Source organism: Lemur catta, chromosome 13 (genome assembly GCF_020740605.2).
Source record: "Lemur catta isolate mLemCat1 chromosome 13, mLemCat1.pri, whole genome shotgun sequence".
In the NCBI taxonomy this organism is placed as follows: domain Eukaryota; kingdom Metazoa; phylum Chordata; class Mammalia; order Primates; family Lemuridae; genus Lemur; species Lemur catta.
The window spans coordinates 5,244,021-5,270,319 of record NC_059140.1 but is presented as its reverse complement, the minus strand read 5'-3'; the positions used below and the strand labels follow the sequence as shown (position 1 = coordinate 5,270,319).

The 26,299-nt window shown below is 39.3% G+C and overlaps 1 protein-coding gene across 1 annotated transcript; it reads left to right on the top strand.

Annotated features, from left to right (window-relative positions):
• The first annotated feature begins 1,267 nt into the window (after positions 1–1,267).
• On the top strand, positions 1,268–23,574 carry LOC123649201 (zinc finger protein 726-like). The gene is made up of 2 exons (XM_045567161.1): positions 1,268–1,435; positions 20,709–23,574. Exon 2 carries the CDS (start codon positions 21,215–21,217, stop codon positions 22,427–22,429), a length of 1,215 nt encoding a protein of 404 aa, XP_045423117.1. The 5' UTR covers positions 1,268–1,435; positions 20,709–21,214; the 3' UTR covers positions 22,430–23,574.
• The last annotated feature ends 2,725 nt before the right edge of the window (positions 23,575–26,299 follow it).

The window sequence follows — 26,299 nt, the reverse complement described above, 5'->3', positions numbered from 1 at the left end:
AGGCTCGTCTGAACTGAGATGTGCTGGAAGCTTACAATGCGATCTTTGAAGACTTACTATACAAATACTTATTTATTAATTTTATATTGATCACATACTAAAATGGCAATATTTTAGATATATTGAGTTAAGTAAATTGTTACAATCAATGTCCCCTTTTTTATTTTATGCATCTAATGGAAACTCTAGAAGGACATGTGTGGCTTATATTTTATTTCTATCAATTTGCTTATGTAGAAGATTGTCACTCTTTTCAAAGCTCAGACTGCCCCCTCAAGAAAAAAAAAAAAAAAACCCACAGGCCAGGAAGGTTAGGAAATGTGAATTTAAAAATAATTTTTATTATAATTTTTTCATTTGTCAATAACATGTATTTTAAATAAATGAGCATAATCTTATGTATAAGATTCAATGCAAATGACTCCTAGACCAGGTAAAGTCCTAGTTCTGGAAGAAATACCTACATGAGAATGGCAGCCATTAAGAGCTCATTTTTCAGCTTTTACTAAAAGATTTTCAGCTGTTCCAGATGTGACTTAATAGTATCTGTATGAAAGATCACATCGGGTGAATGGATGAGCACCATGTGATTCCTTGTTTGCTTAATAAATTGTAAAATGATGGTTTGGAAAACTAGGCTAACATTTAACCTTGGTGTTGTAATTAGACTTGCTTGTTAAACATTTAAACTGTCAATAAAACAAATACTTGTTGTTCCAGAAAAATGAAAGAAGAACCAGTAATTGTGGCACAGGGCATGGTGGCTCAAGCGGATAATCCTAGCACTCTTGGAGGCTGAGGCGGGTGGATCTTTTGAACTCAGGAGTTTGAGACCAGGCTGAACAACAGCTAGACCGTCTCTACTAAAAATAGAAATAAATTAGCTGGAGAACTGAAAATACATAGAAAAATTAGCGAGGCATGGTGGCACATGCCTGCAGTCCCAGCTACTCAGGAGGCTGAGGCAGAAGGATGGTTTCAGCCCAGGAGTTTGAGGTTGCTGTGAGCTAGGCTGACGCCATGGCACTCTAGCCTGGACTGTAGAGTAAGACTCTGTCTGAAAAAAAAAAAAAAAAAAAACCCGTTAATTGTGACTTTCTTTAGTCCCACCAGTAATCGCATCTCCTGTCACTCAACCAGAGGAGGCAGGGCCTGGAGCCCTATCCAATCAGGGCGCTGCAGTGAGTGGGAACTGTCCAATCGGGTGCGCAGGAGAGTGGAGGGGGCGGGCTCCACGGCCTCAGTGTCCTGGCGACGGGCCCTTTACTCCGGGGCTTTAGCGGGCGCGTCCCGATCCTGGTCTGGTCTCTGGGGCTCCTCGCTCTCCGCTGCCGGAGGCCCCGGTGACTCTGCTGCCGCCTGTGTTGCCCTGTGACCTCCAGGTCCCTGAAGATCCGTAGGGAGGATGTGGGGACACGCCGGAAGCGGGGAGGTGGTGAGTACGCAGGTCTGCGTGTCCTGGCGGGGTGGCAGCGGTTGCGGTGGGACCCGGCCTCCCCGCCGCGGTTCCGGGGTCAGCCGGTCTCGGCCCCTGACGCAGTCCCACCCCCGTGTCCCTGCTGTTCAGGGTGCTGCTGCCTGGCAGCCGGGGTCCAGAGTGTCCTGTCCCATCCCGTTTGGTGACTTCACGCTGGCCCTGAACCCCGTCTGGGCAGCTCTTGTATTGCACCTCCCCTCCCCCCAGACTGTGTGGTGACTACGGGGGTCATCAGGGAGGGTCCCGCTGCCTCGGTGTGCGGGGTCGCGCGTGGGGGCAGCTGGCGTCTGTGGGGTTCCCAGCCCCTCCCGACTCTTGTTAAAAGTAAACTGAGGCAGCAACAAAATGGTAAAGAGTTTATTTCATTGGAACTAAGATCAGTTCAGGAATCGTGAGGCCTCCAGGGATGGGCTGTGGTTTGGGGCCCACGGGGCTGGGGCTTGAAGGAAAGCCTTTTATCAGGTGTGGTGAGGAAGCCACCAAGTTCAATAACGGATTACATTCATGTGCTTAACTTATGTGGACTATCCAGGCAATGATCACGTGGTTTTGCAATCAGAGGATAATTGGCAGTTTGTTGTTGGTTAAGACTAAATTCTGTTTCTGTTAGGTCTGGGAATTGCGGGGGGAGAGACAGAGACACATGAAGCCTCGTGTGTAGCAAAACGCTGTTTATTTTGAGAATCTGGGTACAGATGGGAGGAGGCAAAAAAGCGTCCACACCGAGGGAGGGGAAAGCCTTGGGTTTTATAGAGGGTTTCTCAGTGGGGAGTGAGTACCTGGGCCAGAACAGCCGCTGCATTCAATTTTTTTTTTTTTAGCAACCATTTTCAGGGACCCTGCCCCAGTCACATCCATCCTCCAGCTCTGGTGTCGCTCTTATCAGGAAAGCTAGGGAGGGATGAACTTCCTCTCCTATCAGGGAGTGGGGGGGAAGGAATGCTGGCTGCAGCTGTGTGTTATATTTACAAAGTCCCGGAACTCTCCAGACTCCTGAGGCTATTGCTTCACAAGCCTCAGTTTTGCATTAACCATATTCTGTCCTGTATGTACTTCTGGGGTTCCCACCTGGAACAAACCTAACATTCCACACTTTTTGTTATATGCATATAAGAAAAGGAAGGATAAGGTATGAGAAAAGGCTAAAAACTAAAAGTTAGAGAGATTGGAAAGTGGGCGTTATTTTTTTTCTGACGTTTTGTTTTTTCTGTCCCTGGAGATTTGGTCATCTTTGAAATGCAGTCAGGCCCATTGCAGGGGATGTGATCTTTGCCACTGAGATTTGGTTTTGGGCAGGAAACAAAGGCCTCGAGTTCACCCCACTGCAGTCTATCCCAGAGCTTTTCTAAGGAATACTTTGAGGCTGTAAAACAAAGTGTAAAAGCTGTGAGCTGGGGATATCTAAAGAGAAAGATTTACATTTCTTTTCTGGGCTTTTTTACGTGTTTGTGAAAACAGAGTCCCAGCAGGTTGCCTGCTAGTTTGGGAGAGAGATAGCAAAGAGTAGGGAGAGCTCAGAATTGACTTTTAGCTGTCATTAGAAAATTGGGAGATTCAAGGCCATCCTAACATTCCCCCCTTTTGTTGTTAAGATTCAATTGTTATGTAAAATGAACTCAGAAGTTGGGAAAATGGGCGGAGATCTTCTGTTGCTTCTTCTAGCTGAGGAGGAGCATAGAGATGTTTTTATGGAATTCATTCCTTAAAATGGAGGGGTTTGAAAATGGATGGTCTTGAAGTTAGAATAGAGGCAGGATGGGGTTTTACTGGAGAGAAAATTCAGGGCCTGAATGTTACTAGATAGTGGAGAATGTATGACTTGAAAATGAGAGTTGAAAGTAGAGCCACTAGGGGCCTTAGTTAAGAGTGTAAGATCATGCATGGTGAGAAGAGCTGATAGTTTTGAGAAGGTAGAGAGGTTTTTTGGATTGTAGGCAGATAGAGATGTCATAGTGTTTCATGGTTCAGGATGGAAAGTGTGGTTATTATTATTAGGGTTTCCAGTGTAGACTGACCGGCCTGGTATGTAAGTTGGCCTGTGGCAGCATTCACAGAGTGACATGGGAAGTATAAAGAGAAGGCAAAGCATGGTAAGGAGTTATGTATAGCTCAGCATGTTATCAGAGCCTGGTATCCACGATGGGCTGGACTTTTGGGGAGCCCACCCTGGGTGGAAGCAGGTTCTGGAGGGCATGTAGGTTTGAGTCCTGAGAGATGACTCTCGGATAGGATTTCCAGAAGCTTAGCTATAGTGGTAGAATCAGTGAGAGAATTATTGAAAAGTTGCAGGAGGCCCAATTTGTTCTGGGAAATCCTTGAGTAAAATCTAGCCTTTAGGCTGTAAGAGTTCCAGTCCCTTTAAGAAGTCACTAGTGTGTTTCCTTGCTGGCAGGTAGGCACCAGGTGGAGGTGGTGGAGGAAGATAGGGGAACTGAACCGAACTCACTAATTTTTATCTCCTGAAATTGGTTTTTACAATTTTATATGTCTGCCTCTTTTGCAATAGCCCTTAGGCCTAGAAAGCATAAATAAGGTTGGGCCGGGTGGAATTTAATAGTTTAAATCCTGGAGATAACTTGGCTGTTTACTTAATACTACTTCAGTGGCTTTGGAAAGCAAAGCATGAGAATTAATAATGTTTTAAATAAAAAGTCATGAAAATTTTAGTTCTTTCTATGACATTTTCCAAGGAAGCAAATCTTGGACTGCAGTTGATTATAAACTGCTGTTTAAGAAGAATCGGAGCAAAAAGACAACCATCCCTGGATGGTAAAGATTTGACAATAGCAGACAATTTTAGGTGAAGTAAGGCAGAAAGTTTTATAGTTTCAAAGCTCAGAGCACCCCAGGCAAAAGTGGCATGTAAAGTTTCAGTTAAGCTTCTCCATAAATCAGAGGGAGGAGGCCATAAGATCTTTCCTCAGTGGCAGTAACTGGAAGCACAGAAGGGGTGGGCAAATACTTTATCTCCCAGTGGATGGAGAAGCTGTGGAATACACAGGGGGGCTGTATTTTATGTTTTACTCTAATGGTGGGGGTAGGAGAGGGAAATAGAGGCCCTGACAATTCAGGAAGTGCAGAGAACGTGGCTCCAGTGGTTTTACCTGTGTCAGAGAGTTACCCAAGGTGTGTCGGTGTTCATCAGACTCCACACATATGGTGTTAGAAGAGTCAGGTTTCTCAGGGAAGGGAGAGTCTGTTCTCCTGCACATAGGCTGTCACATCACGTATTGTGCCATGACTCTGCATCTCCTCCTGTGGCCAGAGGAGACTGAGGACACAGGAGGAGTCCTGGGGTCAGATCCCTCTGTCCAACTTGCTGCCCCATGTGCTTCCCACCCATTCATGCAGCGGTGCAGCAGGCACTGATGTAGCCAGGCCCCTCCCAGGCAAGTCTCCTCCCTCTGGAATGGAGACCACAGCTCCATTGCTCTTAGAGTTTCCCACCAAATATCCACACTGGAGTCCTGGTTTATCTCCACCCCTGGAGTCCAAATCTGCAGCAGAAATCTGGCCCTCCACCAATCCAGGCTTACAGCTGGATCGCCTGATTATAATCCCATGCCTGCATGGGCACAGGAATGCCAGAGCATATCCAAGCCTGGGCTAGTATCTTTAGCACCGACAGCCCAACATAAGTGACTGAGGCAAACATACTAATTGATAGAGGTTTATTGGGCCAACATATAAGGATGTGGTTGGGAAAAAGCAAACCACTGACAAATCTGTGACTTTTTCCAAGGGGGGATTTGGGATCTTCAGTATTTAAAGGTGACATGGATAGAGAAAGTAAAAGGAGGAGGGGTGTGGACAGCCAGGCAAAATTGTTACATTCTTGTGAGGCCCAGAAAGTTTACATATTACATAAGCTAAAATGAATGTTTGAAGAGAAAAAGGAAGTGAAAGAAAAATCAATTATGTAGATGTCCCTGGATAGGTAGAAGAAAGGTTGATCTTGTTTCTGTTATGCACTTGGGAAGATAAATTTGTAATCAACATTATTAGTGTGGAGTTGAACAGACTCTAGTTTTAGGAGCTAGACTGAAAGTGCAGATGAAAAGTTATGACTTATGAGTCCTTACTTATGGAAGGCCAATGAGGAATTTGCTTTTCAATGATCTGTGTGGGCAGTCCATGTATATCCCTGAAACCTTTTACCTCTCCATGATCTGGCTGATGCATAATGCTAGTAATTACCGTTCATTTGTAAGGTGTTGCATGACTCAGCCTCCAAGCCTGACCTTTGATTCTGCATAAGGAGCTTGAGAGATTGTCCTGAGATTTTTAGTTTCTTCTGCAGCACCAGCCAGCTCTGCACTGTCTCCCACCGATGGGTCCTTGATAGCATGTGTCTTTCTTCTGATTTTTTTCTTCCCTACAAACCTTCTTTCTTGTGCACATAGTGTGAATAAGGCTATTCCTCTGGTGCCTGAATTCAGCACCCTGTGGGATTATAGTCATGAGTTGAAGTTCGTGGCCCTTGACATGGCTGTTGTAAGAGCAGATGCAAATGAAAAATACCAACTGTATGCTTCAACTTAAAAACATGAGGTTATCCTCTCTTCTCTTTCTTAAAGTTTTTAATTTTGCACGTACTTTTTTTTTCTCTGCCACTTTGAAATATATGTAAATTATTTTATGAGCTAACAGGTCTTTTGTAATTTTTTTTCAAATCAGGGATTCTCTTTCTTTAAAATCTAGGAACCATTGCTTTGAAATGTAAATAAGTCAAAAAATCTGCATGTATCCCAGTTTCTTTTATACTAGGAACCTGCCATACTATTAGTAGGCACCTAACTCCAAGTTGCAAAGTTGTATTCTGTCATTAAGATATGAAAGGGTTTTTTTTTTTTCCTTTGAATATAGCCAATTAATAAGCACGGATGGCCTTTCCAATTACTGGGTGAATTTTGTGTCAACTACATTTGAAAAATTGTGCTGACAAATCTTTTTGAGGACTAATTATGTTGACTTTTCTTTATGTCTTTGCAATCTCCTATCAGATTGCCTGAGATGTACATGACATTCTGGTTTAATTGTATAACAAAAGTTTTCCTTCTGTTTTACCATTGTAGAGAGTTATTCTGGACTTGAAAATAATTTTGTTTTTAATTATATTTTCCAAACAGTTTTCAGAATTATCAGGCATGACGAAAAAAATATAAAGTGCTCACCTGGCTTCACTATAAAGGGCTCTTTCCTTCTTGGCCTTCCAGTAATAACTCACAATTGTGCAACAAAGTGCATGGTGCCTCCAATATCTACATGTAGAGTGGTCTCTCTGCCTATTTCCAATCTACTGTCTAGAGCAGTTTGACCAGATTTCTACAAAAATAATGTTACAAGACAGCAATCATCCCTTGCAGCTGTTTGTCAGTGACCCTGGCATTTTCAGACCTGAAATTTATCCAGAGACTGTTGGACTTGCAAACCCAGCCAGGTAGACACATGTGCATTGATTAGGCCTGAGAATCTTAACTCCCTCTCCTCCTCTTTCCCAAATACTCATTAATATGTAGAGGGCACCAGCTGCTTCCCTATTCCTCCAAGACCTAAATCTGCAGCTGCAAATTCTGAATCCAGGTCCTCATGATAATAAGGGTGTGATAGAGCAGCTTCCATTAGCAGCTTCTAGTGTCCCCCTCATTCTGTATCACCCAAGAATACAGAGGCAGGTTGAGTCCACCTGTAATCCACACGTAAGGCTGGCCTCTACCTGGGATTCACAAGGCAGGGCCAGGCTTGGCACTGAGTTTGTACAGAAAATCTGAGGAAATATTTTCTGCATTGTGAGAAGTCAATATAGACTTTGTGAAGCCAGCCTTTACTAAAGGAGGCCTTTCAAGTTTTCCAGATATTGCCCAGTGAGCTCTTACAGTTGTAGGAAGGGTTCCTGTTGTAAATAGAATCTAGTGGCAAAACCTGTAAGTGTGAACAAGCACCTCAGCTGTGGGAGGCCAGGGCCACAAAATATTCACAGCCACGATCACAACTACAGCTTCCTGTACAGTTACTGGAGTAGGGTGTTCTTCTCTTTCCTCATACCTAACAGTTAGCCGATAAAGGACAGGTTATGTCCTGGATCCAGGATCAGCTGCCCTACCAGGGCATTTCCATTTTCTCTGCTGACCTCACAGAGTCAGCCTGATTCTCTCCTGCCTGGATCAGCATGGGGACATCAGCCCAAGCTCACTGGGGACCCTCCCACCAGCATGTGGGAGGCTTATGGACATTTGGGGATGTCCTTCCATGCTGGGATCAGGATGACAGGCTATAATTCCCCTCCATTTCAGAGGAAGAGGAATAAGTCATCCAGGGTTTGTTCCTCCTCGCATAGAAAGAATCTCCCTTGTTGGTGTCCAGATTGGAGTTGCCACAGTTCCCTGGTACTTCAGTGATAAACAAGGAGGAGGTCTTGAGACACAAACTCGTAGATCAATCAATTCTTTCCATCTCATATGAGCATTAGAGGAACAAATAAAGCAGGCAGGGTTCCTCCTGTCCAGTCTAGAGCAAATGGTTAAATGGTTGAATTCAATATGATGTTGTCAAGACAAGGAAGTTGCTCAGACTTTTGCTTCATTTGGGCCATTTTCCTTATGCGGTGAGTTCTGATGTCAGCACATGAAGGCCATTTATGAACAGAAGAGTTTTTTTATTAGTCTTTATTTCTTTTACCTTGTTAAGGATAAATATTTAGCTAGTTCTAAAATAATTCCATAAAAACATAGGTGTTTTTGACTAAACTGCTTATTATTGTATGTTATAAAATGTACGAAGAAGCCAAGGGTGGTGACTCACACCTGCAGTCCCAGAATCCTATGACGTAGTGTGGCCTGGAATAACAAATGGTTTATATGCACAGTAAAGCCTGAGACGCAATGCTTAGCTAAGTGTTTTCACCCCAGTTTCCAATTAGGATCACGTGTCCAGTTTAAAGAAACACCATCACCTGTGCCCTCCCTGCAGATTCTGTTTGTTGGGGTTGGAGCATCTATGTGGTTTTAATTAAGTGCCCCACGTGATGCTAAAGTGAGTCCAGGGTCAAGCACAAGGGCTCCCAGATATATTTATGAAAGTTGATTCCAGCCTTTGTTCTACGTGGACCTCACAGAGTCTTATCTGCATGGGTCTGTGGGGTGCAGGGCAGCACAGCCCAGCCCATGTGCCCACTGCTGTAGCAGATATTGCTGGTGTCTGTGGTAGAGGAGGGCAGCTGTGGGCAGGAAGGGAGAGAAATCACTCATTGTTCTCCATGTAGAAGCTCCATGTTCATGACTGTGATGAAGGACAGGGAAGGGAGGATTTTTTTGCACTTCAAGTTCCCTCTGCCTGTGGGTGTAGTCGTAGCAGATGAAGGGGCTGTGCTGATGCCTTTGATGGCAGTTTATCAAAATGCAGATGTGATTTGTGGAAATACTCTCACCTGAGAAAAAGTTCCAGAGAAGGAAGAGGAAGAAATGGCTGGTTCTTATGTACAGGTCCCAGGTCCAGAACCATGTTCACTTGTCATCCTGAAATGTCATGTGTTTAGAATGAAAATCTTTCTTTCTCTTGTGATGTTCTGGCCTAATGAGTTTGTTTCAATGATTCTTTTGTCCTTTTCTCTTACAATGGTCAAGGTGCTCTGAAAAATCTTCCCTGTATAGCAGAGCTTCCTATTCATTCTCTCCATCCAGCCATCTTATGTGCCGTGAACACTTCTCAAAAGTTTAAGAGCTGCAATATTGAAAATGTTCCCTTTGTGGCTGTCAAACATGGGATCATGTGGCTGCCTAAGATTCTTATTTGGGACAGGGCCAGGTCCTTGGTATCAGTGAAGAAGGGGAACATGAAACTGTTTCATGTGGTTCCATGTGGATGCTCCATCAGCTCTGTGTATAACAGGCTGAAGTAAATGCACTCTTAAAGTGCTGACATTAATTGCCTAGAATAACTCAGAGTTTTAAAAAAGAATTAGTAGAGGAGACTTGCTTTCTAGGATGCTAAGAAAAGACTTTACACACATTATTAGAGATTATAAAACATGGAAGATACATGTAGGTTGAGGTTTGCATAAAATTAATGTTTCCTCGTGATTAGATTCAAATTATGATTTACTTTTTTTGGCCACTATCATCACAGCAATGATGTTGTGTCCACCTATGTGAATCAGCACCTGATACCAATTTGCTCTATTATGGTTGTTAACTTTATACACTTAGTTAAGGTGCTCTTTAGCAGAGTTTTCCACTATAAATTATTTTTCTTCATTAATACACACCTTGGGGAGATGTGTGTAAACCATCACATTGAATCTGGAAGTTCCCGTTTGTTCTTAGATTCTCTTTCATACAGCTTGCTTTGGAAAAGGAAGGCTCTCATCTTTATTTACTGGTCTGATAAACTGGGATAAACCCAGGCTCTACCACTTGGTGGATGTTTGCCAAAACATCCTCCTGGGCCAGAAGCATTGGCATCACTCATGAGCTTGCTAAAGATTCAGGCTTCATCCCATATCTTCTGAATCAAAATCTGCATTTTAACCAGATCTTCAGTTCATTGTTGTACACATTAAAATTTGAGAAGTACCTTCTAACCCACCATGACATTTCCATCAGAGAAATATACACAACTTAATCATGTATGATGTAAATAAAGCACTCAAAAATGTCCATGGCTGTTTGGGTGGCCTTACTTTAATGCTGCAGTATCTAAAATACATAGTAACTGCACTGTTTTTGTGCATGTTATACTGTCCTCTTTCCACAGAGTTAGAGAATACATTAGGAAATATATTTTTTTGTTAAAATTGTCTTATGGGATAATTCCGGTCACTTGTATAAGACAGAACCAGTTTCTTTACTGTCTCATTTCACCAGGAGTAAAATTATCTCTGCCTATGGCTCCTTGGTAAGTATGTGGTTTTTTTTTTTCCAGGCACTGTTGACATTCATGGATGTGGCCATAGAATTCTCTCTGGAGGAGTGGGAATGCCTGGACCCTGCTCAGCAGAATTTGTATAGGGATGTGATGTTAGAGAACTACACAAACCTGGTCTCTGTAGGTGAGGATAACTTGAACACACCATTCCCATTCCACACTAATAATTTCATATTTTTTGTAAATTATTTTCAGGGAGTTTCTGCTTTGCATGAATGAATTTCTGATCCTTGTTTCCAAGAAAAGCTTGGGGATTTTTGATATAGAAAAGAAAATATTCAAAGTGTTTTATCTTGACGTTAATCGTACCTCTTTTTGAGTGGCAAACCTGTATCTTTCACTGTACATTAGTAGTAATTGCAGAAACATAATAGCATAAAATATTGTTGCCCATACCTTGAAATGCAATTTCCACCACCAATTTTTGAATCCATAGTACTGGGTAGTGGAGCTAAGAACCGACAAATGATAAATGCTTTCTAAGTATTCTAAAGTTTCTGTCAGGAAAGAGTATTTGGGGATTATTTTTCTAGAATTTTCTATATGTTCTTTTTTCTCTATGGAGCACAGTTCTAGATTGATAATTGGAGAATCCCAGTAAGAGTCATGTGAAGTTTTTCTGATAAAATAGGTCTTGGTGTCTCTAAACCAGACCTGATCACCTGTCTGGAGCAAAGACAGGAACCTTGGAAGGCGAGGAAATACATTGCAGTAGCCAAATACCCAGGTAGGTGGGAGAATGAAGCAGATGGCACAGGGGAGAGAGGTCCAGAATTTAAGGAGGACGCCAGACCTTAAAATGGGGTTTAGGAAGCTGTGCTTCAATGAAAATGATTTCTAAGAAGCCTGGGTTTCGTTCCCTTGGTCTCACATAAGGGCATGTCTTGTCTTTGTTTTTTAATTCCCTAAGCACTGATTCCCAGTCAGTGATCTTGCTTGAAGGTTACAGTGAGAAGCAAAGTTCTGTTTGTGGCTTAGAAGGGACAGCAGGATCTGAGTCCTGTTCTATTGCCTTTCAGGACATCGGTGTAATATCTGTGTAGTTTTGAGGAAGTCTCTGTGAAACAATTTTTTCATTTTCCTTTTGCATCATATGTGAAAAGTGTGAGTGAAGTTGTGATATTAGAACTTGGTTCAGGTATCCCAGGGACACCACAAACAGATCTGGTATGTTTTCTTCTTTATGGTTTCCTACACTATGGAGGTTTTAAATGTAATTTTACACGAAATTCATACTCAGTAATTTGTCAGAACTCTCTAAATACAGTACATAGAATGTTATTTTACTTCAAAATTCTGTTTTTCTATCAACTATGATAAATAATTTCAACTCTATATGCCCAAATTCCTCAACTTTAATATAGATTAAGGTAATTTTTTTCTACATTTCTTAAATATAGTATGTCTTTGGGAAGCTTAGAACATTGCTCAGCATGTATTAAGCTCCCACTTGCTACTTTATTTTTTAATAACTGTCATTTTGTAGTTTTTCTTAGTTTGAAGTTTACTGAAACTGTCTCATTCATACACACACACACACACACGTGTGTGTGTGTTGATATATAACATTTTCTTACAAATAAAATTTATATATAATGTATGCAATATAATTAATTGGCATTTGTATACATTGTGAAATGATTGATAAAATCAAGTTAATGAATATACTTATCACCTCAGAATCACCTTTTGTTTTTCTATTGAGAACACTTAAGGTCTACTAGTGTCTTGGAAAAAAATAGGATACACGTTATTATTAACTATAGCCATGGTGCTATACACTAAGTCTCTAAAATGTATTCACCAGATAACTAAAAGTTTGCACACTTTGAACATCTATTTTCCCCACCACAGGCCCTGGAAACCACATTTGTATTCTCTACTTGAAACTTTTTAGCTTCCCTATATAAGTGAGATCATGCAGTATTTGTCTTTCTGTGCCTGGTTTATTTCAGTTAGCATAATGTCCTTCAGGACCATCTGTGTTGATGAAATGGCTGAATAATATTTTTTGTGGCTAAATAATATTCAGTAGACTATATACATACTGTGTATATATGCCTTATTTGCTTTATCCATTCAAAATTTTACAGGCAGCTTGTTTTCATATCTTGTCAATTGTGAATAATATTGCAAAGAACATAGGGGTACAGATATTTCTTAAAGATACTGATTTTTTTTTTTTTTTTAGAGTCTCACTCTGTTGCCTGGGCTAGAGTGCTGTGGCATCAGCCTAGCTCACAGCAACCTCAAACTCCTAGCTCAAGTGCTCCTCCTGCCTCAGCCTCCCAAGTAGCTGGGACTACAGGCACACACCACCACGTCCGGCTAATTTTTTCTATTTGTAGTAGAGATGGGGTCTTACTCTTGCTCAGGCTGGTCTCGAACTCCTGAGCTCAAGCGATCCTCCCATTTTAGCCTCCCAGAGTGCTAGGATTACAGACATGAGCAACTACACCCAGTCAAAGATACTGATTTTATTTCCTTTGGTTATATACACAGAAGTGGGATTGCTGGATTGTATCGCAATTCTGATTTTTCATTTCTTAATAGAACCTCCATACAGGTTTTCATAATGACTTCACCAATTTACAAGTCACCTACAGTATAAAGGATTTCTTTGTCTTCACATGCTTGTCAAAACTTGTTATCTACTCTTTTTGATATTAGCCATGCTAACATGTATGAAGTGGTATTTTAACATGATTTTGATTTTTAAGTGCCTAATGATTAGTGATGTTGAGCATCTTTTCATATAAATATGGCCATTTATATGTCTTTGTTGGGAAAAGATGTTTTCAGTCTTTCTCTGATTTTTCAGTTGGCTTATTCTCATTATTACTGTTTTTGTCTCTTATCAGACATATGGTTTGCAACCGTTTTCTCCCATCCTTTATGTTTTCTTGTTTCATTGTCTTCTTTGCTGTACAAAAGCTTTTTTAGTTTAGTGCAGTCCAACTTATTTATCTTTAATTTTGTTGTCACGTGTTTGATGTTGTATCCAAAAAATTGATTGCCAAGGTCATTATCAAGGAGGTTTTCCCTATGCCTCTTTTATGATTTTTAAGGATTTGTGCTTTATATAAGTCTATATTTTCAGTTAATTTTTGGGTATGGTATACAAGAAATGGTGTAACTGTATTTTATTCTTGTGAGTATCCAGGTTTTCTAGCACCAAGTATTGAAGTATTGGTGAGACTATAGTTTCTGCACTGTGTGCTCTGGGTGCCCCTGTCAAAGATGAGTTGACTTTGCATGCATGGATTTTTTTCTGGGCTCTCTGTTTTGTTCCATTGGCTTTTTTGACTTTTTTAAAATGCATGTTCTAGTCTGTTTTTATTAGTATAGTATTCAAATTAGTTTGAAATCAGAAAGTGTGAGGCCTCCAGCTTTGTTCTTCTTCCTCAGTATTATGTTGGCTACTGAAAATATATTGTAGTTCCATAAATATTTTAAGATTGTGTTTCTTATTACAGTGAAAATATGCCATTGAAGTTTTGATAGGGAGTCCATTGAATCTTTAGATGACATTGCATAATATGGCACTTTAACTGTATTTATTCTGCTAGTATATAAAGCTGTGAAATCTTTACATTTATTTGTATCTTCAATTTCTTTCATCACCAGCTTATATTTTTCAGTGTAAATCGCTTTCACCTTTTTAGTTAAGTTTATTGTTAAAATGTTTATTATTTTGAAGCTATTATAAATGAGATTATTTTCTTTTTTATTGGAAAGTTTGTTGTTACTGTATGAAAACACAAATGACATTTGCATGTTAATTTAATATTCTGGTCATTTACTCCATGTATTTTTTATTTTAAATAGGTCTTTTTTTGTACTCTTTAGGGTTGTCTATATATAAAATCATGTCATCTATAAATAGTGACTTTTTTTCTTTTTTATTTGATGGCTTTAAAAAATTTTTTCCCAATATTTTTGCCTAAGACTTCCAATGTTACCATAAAATAGAAGGATTTAAAGTGTGTACAATACAGCCTTGCATTTCTGCCTGTGCGTTTGAAGGAGCGGATGTGTTATCCAGTTTTCATAAACCAATTTCAGCAAGTAAATGTCTTTCCTTTTTGGGTCCACAGCTTGATGGATTATCCTCTGGATTTGCAAAGAATAGGGGTTCTATCTGGCTTACAAGGCTGCTTCTAGGTCAGCTTTTATGCTTCCCTTCAGTGGGTCTGTTACTAGGGGCTTGGACAGTTGTCAATTCTGTCTAGTTCCTGGGCAGTTTGGATTGTCCTCGGGAGTTTGATCTGTAGGGCAGAAAGTTGCAGTTGGGTCTGAATATGGTGGGGAGGGTGTCAGGTATATGTATGAGTGTGGCTCCCACTGAATATGTGAGAGGTTTTCCCCAGGGCACGGTGTTGGTCCCTAGGTGTGCAGCACTGGCCATGCACTGTGGCTGAGAGAACTGGAACTGAGTTACAGCTGCTTCAGAGACCACAGTGAGTGCCAAGGTCTGTAGGCCTGCCTCCATGGACACAAATGGACAATCTCTGCAGGCTTCTGGACAGGGAGAATCCTCCCTTGACCATGGCTGGGAGGAGCTGAAGTTGCTTATAGAGTCACTTCAGAATTCTCAGTGGTATCAAGTGCAGTGAGCCATTTCTTGGTCTGTAGCCAATACCAGGGGTTCTCAAGTTTACCACCTGAATGAGGACCTGCCTTCTCAAAATGACCCTCTTTGGTCTTGGACTTTAGTATTATTTTACAACCTCTTTCCTGGATCTCAAAGCTTTTATCAGAGCACTTAGATTTTGAGATGGGGGCCTCATAATATCACCCAGGCTGGTCTCAAACTGCTGGACTAAAGTGATCCCATTTCCTCAGCCTCTGAGTAGCTGGAATTACATGTTTGAGCTACTGTGCCTGGCTTTCATAAAGTCACTTTTGTCCATGGATGGCTGCCAAATTTTAGTTGCTGTGGGGAAGATAGAAAAGTAGGAGACTTCCTATTCCACCATGTTGTGAATGTCACTCTCCTTGTACAGTCTCACTTTCTATTTTGTTCTATATCAAATTTTACATCTAAACATTTCTTATTTTGCTATGACATATTACTGCATTACTTTTTTAAGTTACATCCTTTGACATAAGTTTATTGTGTGTTTTGGTTTGCCTACACATTATAATTTTGGTTGAAATTGCAGCTTACTGTATACACTTTATCAATGTCTGGTTTAATTAAAATACAAATCAGCCATATGTCTATTAAAATTATATACATTTTTTACCTATACATTTATATATTTGGGAACACTTCATTATATAATGTGTGTGTATAATAGTTTTATATGTAAAATAAATCTCAATATCTAAGTGCCTTTTTAAGAGTTTTGGGGTTTAGGATCCCAAATATAAAAATATTTTTTATATATATAAATCATAGATTTCCAGTGAACGAACCCTTGTATTAACTATTTAGTGTCCTTCTTTGTCTTGTGACAGTTTTGGCTTAAAGTAGTGTGTTTTATGAAATAGGACAGCTTTTGACTCAAAATGTATTTTGCCTAATGTGATTGTGACTCTCCTGCTCTCATTGGCTTAACCATTGCCTGGAGTGTGTTTTTCCACCCTGCCACTTTCAGTCCATTTTTTGCCATTAGATCTAAAGTGACTCTGTTGTAAAGAGAATATAGTTGGATATTGCTTTTTGAGTTTCCTTAAACCCCTTTACTCAATTTTTTTCTTTTGAATGACAATTTTAATCTATAAATATTTAAATAATTGTTTGAGTGGGAAAGGCTTACTATTGCCATTTTATTAATTGTTTTCTTTGATTCTTGCAGGTATTTTGTCCTTCTTTTCCTTGTTTTCTGTCCTTTGTGTCTCATTGATTTTTGTAGTGACTTGCTTTGATCCTTTCTTTTTTAAAAATGTACCTCTATAGGTATTTTATTGTGGTTACCATGTGGATTACATAAGAGCTCTAACAGTTACAACAATATACTTTAAACTTGTAACAACTCTAATTGTATACAAAAATTCTTCTTCATTACATGTGCCTTAAAACTTATGTTATTGATGTCTCTAATTGTATCTTCTTATACTGTATATCCATTAAAAGATATTTCTTTTCTTCTTGTTGTTTTTTTGGCTTTTTTTGAGACAGAGTCTCTCTCTGTTGCCTGGGCTAGAGTGCCATGGCATCAGTGTAACTCACAGCAACTTCAAACTCCTAGGCTCAAGCAATCCTCCTGCCTCAGCCTCCCGAGTATCTGGGACTGTAGGCATGCGCCACCATGCCAGGCTAATTTTTTTCTATATGTATTTTTAGTTGTCTTGATAATTTCTCTCTCTTTTTAGTAGAGACGGGGTCTCAGTCTTGTTCAGGCTGCTCTTGAACTCCTGACCTTGCACGACCCTCGTGCCTCAGACTCCCAGAGTGCTAAGGTCATAGGCGTGAGCCACTGCACCCAGCCTAACAGATGTTTTTGATCACTTTTGTGCTTTGATCTTATAAACTTTAAGGCATGATTAAAATCATTTTCTGCACCATTATTCTAATACTGCAGAACTTTATTTAGATGTACTTGCATCTCTTTCCCAGACAAGGTTTCTTTTATTTCATAATATTAAGGGGATACAAATATTTTTGGTTACATGAATCACTTTTGTAATGCTTGAGTCATGACTACAGGTGTGCCCATCACCCAAATATTGTTCATTGTACCCATGAGGCAGGTTTTTGTTTCTCTCCTTCTTCCCCCTGCCCCATGCTTGATTCCACCAAGTTTTAGTTTCCTCTGTGCACGTGTGTGCTCATCAGTTAGTTCCAGTTTTCTAATGAGTACATGTGGTTTTTTTCCAATTTTGAGATACTTCACTTAGGATAATTGTCCCAAGTTACATGTAAATTCTTCCAAAAGGCATTAATTGATATTTTTTATGGCTTAGTACTCCATGGTATAAATATACCACATTTTATTAATCCAATCATAAATTGATGGGCACTTGGGTTGATTCCACATCTTTGCTATTGTGAATTGTGCTGAAAGAAGTATTTGAGTGCAGGTGTCTTTTTGATAGAAATACTTCTTTCCCTTTGGGTCAATACCTAGTGGTGGGAATTCTGGATCAAGTGCTAGGTCTGCTTTTAGTCCTTGGAGAAACCTTCGTGCTGTTTTCCATAGAGGTTGTACTAATTTGCAGTCCCACCAACAGTGTGTAAGGATTCCTTTATCTCTGCCTCCATGCCATCATCCCCTGCTCTCGTGTGCAAAGTCTCTGCATGGATTCTGAGCAGCTCCCCAGTGAGCCCAGAGGTCTGCAGTGGGTGGGGGAGACTCCCCACAGTTCAAGTTGCCTGCAACATTGATTCCTCTCCTAAAAAGCAGTGCTACTTCAATTTTGCTGTCTTCTCCTCTTCCCGGTAGTGTGAACTGTATTGGGACCCCTGGCTTAAGCTCTGAGGTGAGTGGTGCCTGTAAGAGTCGGCTACACCTTGTTCGATTGAGTCAGTAGGTGCTGTAATGGGCTATATCGTCATTCTCCCTGTCAGTGGTTGATGCTTGCAGGAAAGAGCCAAGAGCAGAGGGGTTCTTTTGTGCCTGGAATAGGTTTCAGCTCCTTAGGAGAAGCATTTGACTATCCCAGACAGTGGGAGGGGCCTGCAGTCCCCATGGCATTGCTTCCTCTCCAGCACAACAGAGGAGAGTGGGAGAGTGAGGCTGGGTGGGGTTAGGTTGAGCAAGCCTGGAAGGCTCTGCAAAGTCTTGACAGGGCTCAAAGTCCTATCTCAGGGCCCTGGGTAAAGCCACTGGCACAGGGGCCAAAAATATCTATCAAAACTAAAAAGACTGCTTCTGGGGAAGGGGCTGTCTGTAGTTCACCAACTGGCTCTTGGAGTGAGCCCCGCCTCCCTCTCATTACCCCTTCCCTGAGGGGCTCCCTCCAGTGTCTGTTTGCAAATAGGCACAGAAACATGCTGCACTCAGCCATGGTGGACCACAGGCTGGGAACTTTATGCTGGGGGATCCACTCTAGTCTGAAAGCGTGAATTTCCTGTGGGGGTATGGGCATTTCACCAGATTTCTGTGGCTCAAAACCCCACTGTGCTTTCGCATCATTTCTTCCCATGTGGGTTCGCTTGCCTACCAAGTGAATCTCTCAAATCTCTCCATTGTGCCCCCTAGGAATTCACTCACGTCGTGGGGGCACAGGATCCAGCCTGTGCGTCTTCTTCTCTGGCATGTGTCTGCACAGAGTAGCACAGGCAGGGAACTCCCAGACTGGGCACGCCTGGGTCCACCACAGGTCCCCAAAGGTAAAGGTGTGGAGAACACTGTAGGTGATGATTGGTGGCTGCCCTCCCAGCTGCCGTGGGTGGGGGAGGCAGGAAGAGAGCCAGGAATAGAGCCAGGACCCTGGCTCCTCCAGTCACCCTCCTTGGAAGGAAGTCTGGATGAAACGTCCAAGCTCCAGAGCCACTCCTGTTCTCCACATTATTCAGTGCTTGCAGCAGTGCCCATGCGCATAAATGTGGAAAAGCTCACATACAACTCAGTAGCCCACTGATTACCAAAGGCATGTTGGAAGGAGAAACGCAGTACTCCCTTATTCCTTCACTGGGCTCTGAGCCTCTTTGGGTTTGATTCTCACCAGTTTCTTCTCGTCTTTCTCTTTCTCCTTTTTCATGTTCTGCTTCACAGTGTCCCCCCGTGAAGTACGCAGCAGGCTCCGGCACCTCCTCCAAATACACATGAGCTGTGCCCATTCCACCCTTTACTTTATCTAAAACACTTTCTTCCCTCTGGGGTGCTCCAGCAATTGATGCCTCTAGTAGGCCCTCTTGCCTTCTCCTCTCTTCAGTTAATTATTTTTATATAATTTTGTGTTGTTTTCTAGCATCATTTTATTTTCAGTGAAAGGGGCTTCCTTTCGCACTTCTTGTAGGGCAGATCTAGTGCTGACAGACTCTTTCAGCATTTGGTTATGTTGATAAATCTTTTTTTTTCTTCTTTTAGGAGGATAGTTTTGCTAGATACAGTATTTCTGCTGTGCAGTTTGTGTTCTTTAGGCACTGTGAGTATATAATCCAATTTTCTCTGCAGGGCAAAGTTTCTGATGATAAATCCACTGGTTCTCCCATAGAAGCAAGCTTATAGATGACACATCACTCTTGTCTTTCAGCTTTTCAGATTCTCTTTTCTGTGACTTTCAAAGCTTTGCGTATAATGTCTTGTTTATGCGTCTTTTTGTTCATCCTAGTTAAAGTGTGTTGAGCTTCTTGATTTCTTAGTCCTTTTTCTTACATTTTAGAATTGTTCAGTCATTTCTATTTGTGTTCTTGAGCTCCACAGTTTGTTTTCTTTTATACTTTTTGTTGCTGTTCCAATTTTCCTCTATTCGTTTAGTTGTCTGTGTTTCCATTTCACTCATTGTGCAAAATTCAGATGGGGCTTTTTAATTTTCTCAGGTAATTTGTATATCATTATTTATAGTTAATTTCTGATTATTTATTTTATTTCTTTTATTGGGCTAGGATATCCTGATACTTTCTGTATGTTGTAATGTTTGGTTGCTATTTGGGGATTAAATAAAAATTCATCTGTCACAATCTTTAAAAAATGGCTTTGTCCTGGGAGATTCTGATATGAATTGCTTGAGCAACAGATTCTTGGAGCCTCCCAAATCTATTCTCAGGATGTTCATTCTGTGGAATTGTATGTTTATTTTCCAAGTGAAGTGATTTTTCCATGTTTTTTCTGAAGGCCCTGTAATCATTTGCTACACCTATTGTCTGCCATTTGTACTGAAGTCTCCCTGATACTGTAACAGTCATTTACCTTTGTTTGCAGCAAACCCAGTCTACCTTCCAAAGCACAACACAATTACATTCAGCATTCTGTGTTATGGGAGACACTAACCAGTCTCTGGAAAGGCGCCTAAAAGTCCAAATATATATAGGTGCCACAATTCTCTTCCTTCTTTTGCGGAGAATCCAGGAGTTGATTTTTTAAAACCCATATAAACCATGCTATATTAACATTAGGAAGGGCAGTGGTAGGTAAATGTAAGGAACTTTTCTTCCTCTTCTATGTGGCTTTTGGCATTGTGCTCTCCCAGGATGGTGCATACATTTAATTGGTTTTAAAATTCACACAGAAGCAATTTGGTCAGTATATTTTTTATTAAAGTTATGTAGCTATAACTGTATTAGGGCCTGTGGTACTTTACTATGCTATCTTGATAATGTGCTTGCTGGAATTTTATATGTTAGATTTGTAATAGATGTTCATCTAAGGCTGAAAAAAAAACAAGTGGGATAATTTGTTATTTTTATTTCTTTCAGCTGTGTCTTCTCATTACAGCCAAGACCGTTTGCCATGGAAAAGCCAGAAAGATTCATTCCAAAAAGTGCTACTGAGAAATTATGAAGGCTCTGAACTTCATAATTTAAGCTTAAGGAAAGACTGGGAAAGTGTGGGTGAGTGTAAGGAGCAGAAAGAATGTCATAATGGATTTAACCAATTTTCAACAGCTAGCCATTGCAAAGTCATCAAATGTAATAAATGTTTGAATGTCTTCAGAAAATTATCAAAACAAAATAGACATAAGATAAGACATACTGTAGGGAAAACTTTCAAATGTAAAGAATGTGGAAAAGCCATTAACAAATGTTCGCACTTTACTGAATATAAAAGAATTCATACTACAGAGAAACATGACAAATATTTAGAATGTTGCAAAGTCTTCAAATCTTGCTCAAGCCGTTCTAATCATAAGTCAAGTCATGCTGGAGGGAACCCGTACAAATGTGAAGAATGTGTCAAAGCTTTTATCCAGCGTTTAAACCTGATGATACATAACATAATTCATACTGGAAAGAAACCCTACAAATGTGAACAATGTGGCAAAGCTTTTAAGTGGTCTTCATACCTTAACATACATAAGACAATTCATACTGGAGAGAAACCCTACAAATGTGAGAAATGTGGCAAAGCTTTTATCCAGCGTTCAACCCTGACTACACATAAGACAATTCATACTGGAGAGAAATCCTACAAATGTGAAGAATGTGGCAAAGCTTTCAAGTGGTCTTCATACTTTAACATACATAAGACAATTCATACTGGAGAGAAACCCTACAAATGTGAAGAATGTGGCAAAGCTTTTAAGTGGTCTTCATACCTTAATATACATAAGAGCATTCATACTGGAGAGAAACCCTACAAATGTGAGGAATGTGGCAAAGCTTTTGTCCAGCATTCAAGCCTAACCACACGTAAGAGAATTCATACTGGAGAGAAACCCTACAGATGTGAAGAATGTGGCAAAGCTTTTATCCAGCATTCAAACCTGACCACACATAAGAAAATTCATACTGGAGAGAACCCCTACAAATGTGAAGAATGTGGCAAAACTTTTATCCACTGTTCAATCCTGACCAAACATAAGACAATTCATACTGGAAAGAAACCCTACAAATGTGAAGAATGTGGCAAAGGTTTTAAGTGGTCTTCATACCTTAAGATACATAAGACAATTCATACTGGAGAGAAACCCTACAAATGTGATGAATGTGGCAAAGCTTTTATCCAGCGTTCAAACCTGACCACACATAAGAAAATTCATACTGGAGAGAAACCCTACAAATGTGAAGAATGTGGCAAAGCTTTTATCCGCTCTTCACACCTGACCACACATAACAAAATTCATAGTGGAGAGAAACCCTACACATGTGAAGAATGTGGCAAAGCTTTTATCCAGCATTCAAACCTGACTACGCATAAGACAATTCATACTGGAGAGAAACCCTACAGATGTGAAGAATGTGGCAAAGCTTTTATCCACCGTTCACACCTGACCACACATAAGAGAATTCATACTGGAGAGAAACCCTACAGATGTGAAGAATGTGGCAAAACTTTTATCCAGCATTCAAACCTGACCACACATAAGAGAATTCATACTGGAGAGAAACCCTACAAATGTGAAGAATGTGGCAAAGCTTTTATGCAGCATTCACACCTGACCAAACATAAGACAATTCATACTAGACATAAACCCTAGAAATGTGAATGTTGTGGCAAAGCCTTTACCCAGTGCTCTTACCTTACTATACATGACAGAATTCATACCTGAGAAAAATCCTACCAATGTAAACAATGTGGCACATTCTTTAATAACTGTTCACATATTACTTGACATGACAGGGGTCATACTGCATAAAAGCGGTATAAATGTAAAGGCTGTTGAAACACCTTCCACAAAATAAAAGTCTTAGAGTGCACCATGGTTATTGATACAGGGAAAAAATTAGAAGTATAAAGACTGGTGCAATACATTTACTTACATCGCAGATCTTCTTTATTGTACACAGAATTCATACTGGAGGGTAAACCCCTAACAATTGCTTAAAGTGTATTGAACTTCACAGAATTTGGACTGGAGAGAAGCCCTACAAATAAAATAAATACGGAAAAATATTTGTTCCAAAAATATGCCTTAGGAAACATCAGCATTAATATTAAAAGATATTTTAGAGATACAAGAAATATGAAAAAATTGAATCATAACTGAAGTCTAAATAAGCATCAGAGGATTTACAGTAGAAAGCACCAAGGCACTAACACTTTCAGACATTAAAGCAGAGGGTTTATTTTGAAGAATAATCCAAAGTTAAAATAGATAATTTATTTTTATGTAGGCATAAAAGAGCAGAAGATTTGATTTTTGAAGGGTTATTACACTCAAATTATGCTATTTTGCATTGAAATGATTTTAGATGTTTGAAAAATTAAATATTGATGTAGTTCAACACTCAGATCACTTGCTGCTCTGCTTTGATTCCTATTCTTTCTGTGAAAGGATGTGGCCAACTTTTGCTGCATTGGAGGTGTGAAAGAACTTTCTAAATTATGTAGGCATCATTTTTGTACCCTTGTAAAAAATATTACAGACACCAAGATGTAATATTCAGTAAGAAAATCTAGGTGGAGAGGCTCTTTGTGATCAAGCCATAACACTGTTTTAAGTAATCTGTATGGTAGGTTTTTAATGTAATATTCTTCTGAGGACATTTTCAACTTTAGAACGAAATTGTTTTACCAATTGTATATTAAGTAATAGAACAAAGTAGATTTTCAAATGCTGTTACTAAAACTATGTGTGATCTTAATTTGTTTTAATAAAACAAAATTGTTTTTAATGTGTTACATGTTGTGTATTGAATGAAGTCTTCACCTTCCACTGAGATTTACCTAGTCCACTTTATTCAATGTCCAGATAACAAATGTAAATATAAATGTAATAAATGTAATAAATGTAAATAAATATAATATTGGGTAACAGAGTGGAACATAACATTCCTAAGGAGGTTTTTTGCAGAGGCTTTAAGCTTCAGTTAATTTGAAAAATATTGCTTCCATAAGTTATAATTTTATTCTTTGTCTTCTTTTTGCAACTATAAAGGGCCATTAAAATGGTTATAATTAGATTATATAGAAGTATAATCAAAGGCCATACATTGCTGAATAATGAATGACTCTTTACAAATTTTCCTTGTACATTTTTCTTCGAATGTGCAAGCTCCCTGGTCTGAAAACTCCATATAGACTGTATAGATAACCTTTAAGTGCAGAATGATGGAGGAAGTAATTGTGTTTGTGTGTGTACCTATTTTGAGAAGAAAAGAAAAATATTGGAATAAAACAAGTAATTTAAAAAAAAATGTTGATAATTTACTACCAAACTAGAAACCTCATAGATTCTGAAAGTAAGTATATTGTCTCTGCTTTGAATTGAATTTATTTCTGTCAAATCTTATGGCTCTTGGTTCTGAATCTCCCCATGTAAATCCTCTGCTTTCAAATACCTGTTGTTCATGCTACATCAAATAAATTATTGTTCCATTAGTTAAGAAATATTCTTCATATGACTCAGGGATTATACAAATAATTTTGTATAAATAAATTTCTATGAAATTTAATAGTGTCCCCAAAATAATTTGAAGATGTAATGCCATAGTGAGTATACTAAGATAAACTGTATTAATTAGTAAATTTCATCTTTTCCTTTTCAAATGGCGAAAGTTGTTTAAGCCAACTTCTCTTTAGTTCCTGTCTTTTTCACTTTTTTCTAATTGACATAATTGAGTTGATAGACTATTGGGCCAATCTAGATAAACACTGAAGAGGCTTCATAAGTCATCAGCTTGTTTTGACATTGACTGGAATGAAAAAACATGACAGGACTAGCTGTATAATAGATGTTACATAATTAGCAGTCAGTATTTCTGTTGAGGGGATTTTGTGGCTCCAGGTAAGAGATTGAAAACAGCCAGGTGAAGAAATGGCATCGATTCTGCATGTGCACAGAGATCACTTGTTTAGAAGCTGCAAAATTTGTCGGAATTTAGAAAGAGGAATTCTGCTTCTTTTCATTTCCTAATTGTGTCCAGTTTGTTGCTGTGTGTTTATGTTCATCCCCAGCTACACACGCACCTCAGTCTTTCTTTGTTCTATGGCTACAGGTTTCTCACTGTTCTCCCCACCCCAGGTCATTTTACAGAGTACTTTATAAATTCTTATGAGACCTTAGCATTTTTTTTCATGTGGTCAATATTTTTATGTGGAGAGTTTGAGACAATTCAGAGCTTATAAATGGAACATTCTGATCACTTAAGTGAGGTAAGGAGGAGTCAGCGGCCATGGACAAAAGGGTTAAGCCAAGCAGTTAGCATTGTTTTTGTTTGTAAAAGGAAGACATTATTAGATCCTAACACAAAATGTGGTAAATATAAAATTACTTGTATTAGGTAAAGCATTAATAAGAGTGAGCCATATATTGTGAATGGTATGTAAGGAAAAATAAGAGTTAATAAATATCCTAAGAGAAAGCATTTCTTAGAAATAAATTCAGAATGAAAGATAATGGTAAGTGTTCAATTTTGAAATTATTTTTTTATGAAATAGTTTAGCAAAACTTATGTTTATAGGGAGAATCTTTTATTTCTGAGTGTTTATGCTAAGGGTTGGACAGTAATAAAATGACCTGTGTGGGTTTAAAATTTAGAATAATCTTTTTTTCAGATTGATATTGCAATCTTGAGAAATCTTTCACTCTTATATTATTATATCTTCCTTTATTTTAATGGGTACAGTTCACAGTGCACTGTTTTCGTTCTTAGTCATCCAACCATAGCCAACTTTTCATCAATGTCTCTAGGAAATTCTCAGAGATCACAGCAGGTTTTGGATTAAAACATATTCTCAGTCATTTTGGATGCAAACTTGTTTTTCATGTTCACAGTGTGGCCAGAGACGGAACCATTAGCACCACCTGTGTCTTAGGTGTCTTCCAAACCGTCACCATCAGCACAAAGGGACACCACGAACCATACGTTTAAAGTGCATTGGCCACTGCCATTTTTTGGTACTAGGTTGTGAACATACTGGTAAATATCAGAGTCCCTATACTTATGACTAAGAAATGGAATAACAACGAGATCACAAAAACTACATTTTTTGATGGAGTTTAGCTAAGCTTATGACAAAGACACAAATGCAATATTTAGAATATGCCAGTATTCCACAATTTTCAACATTTATGTTTGCATGTACTATTTTATGTATTTCTTATAGAAGACATGATGTTTTCAAGTATATATACATTATAAAATGCTTAATTCTAGCCAATTAACTAGTATTGTGCCTCACATGTTATTTTTGTGGTGAGAAATCTTAACATCTAGTGTTTTAGCATTTTTTAAATATACATTATGTCATCATTAACTATAGTCATTATGCTGTACAGTAGCTCTCTTGAACTTATTCATCATAACTGTAATTATATATCTTTTGACAGTTATCTCCCCAAGCTCCCATCCTTCCTAAAAACTCCAGCCTCTGGTAATGCCATTCTACTCTCTACTTTAATGAG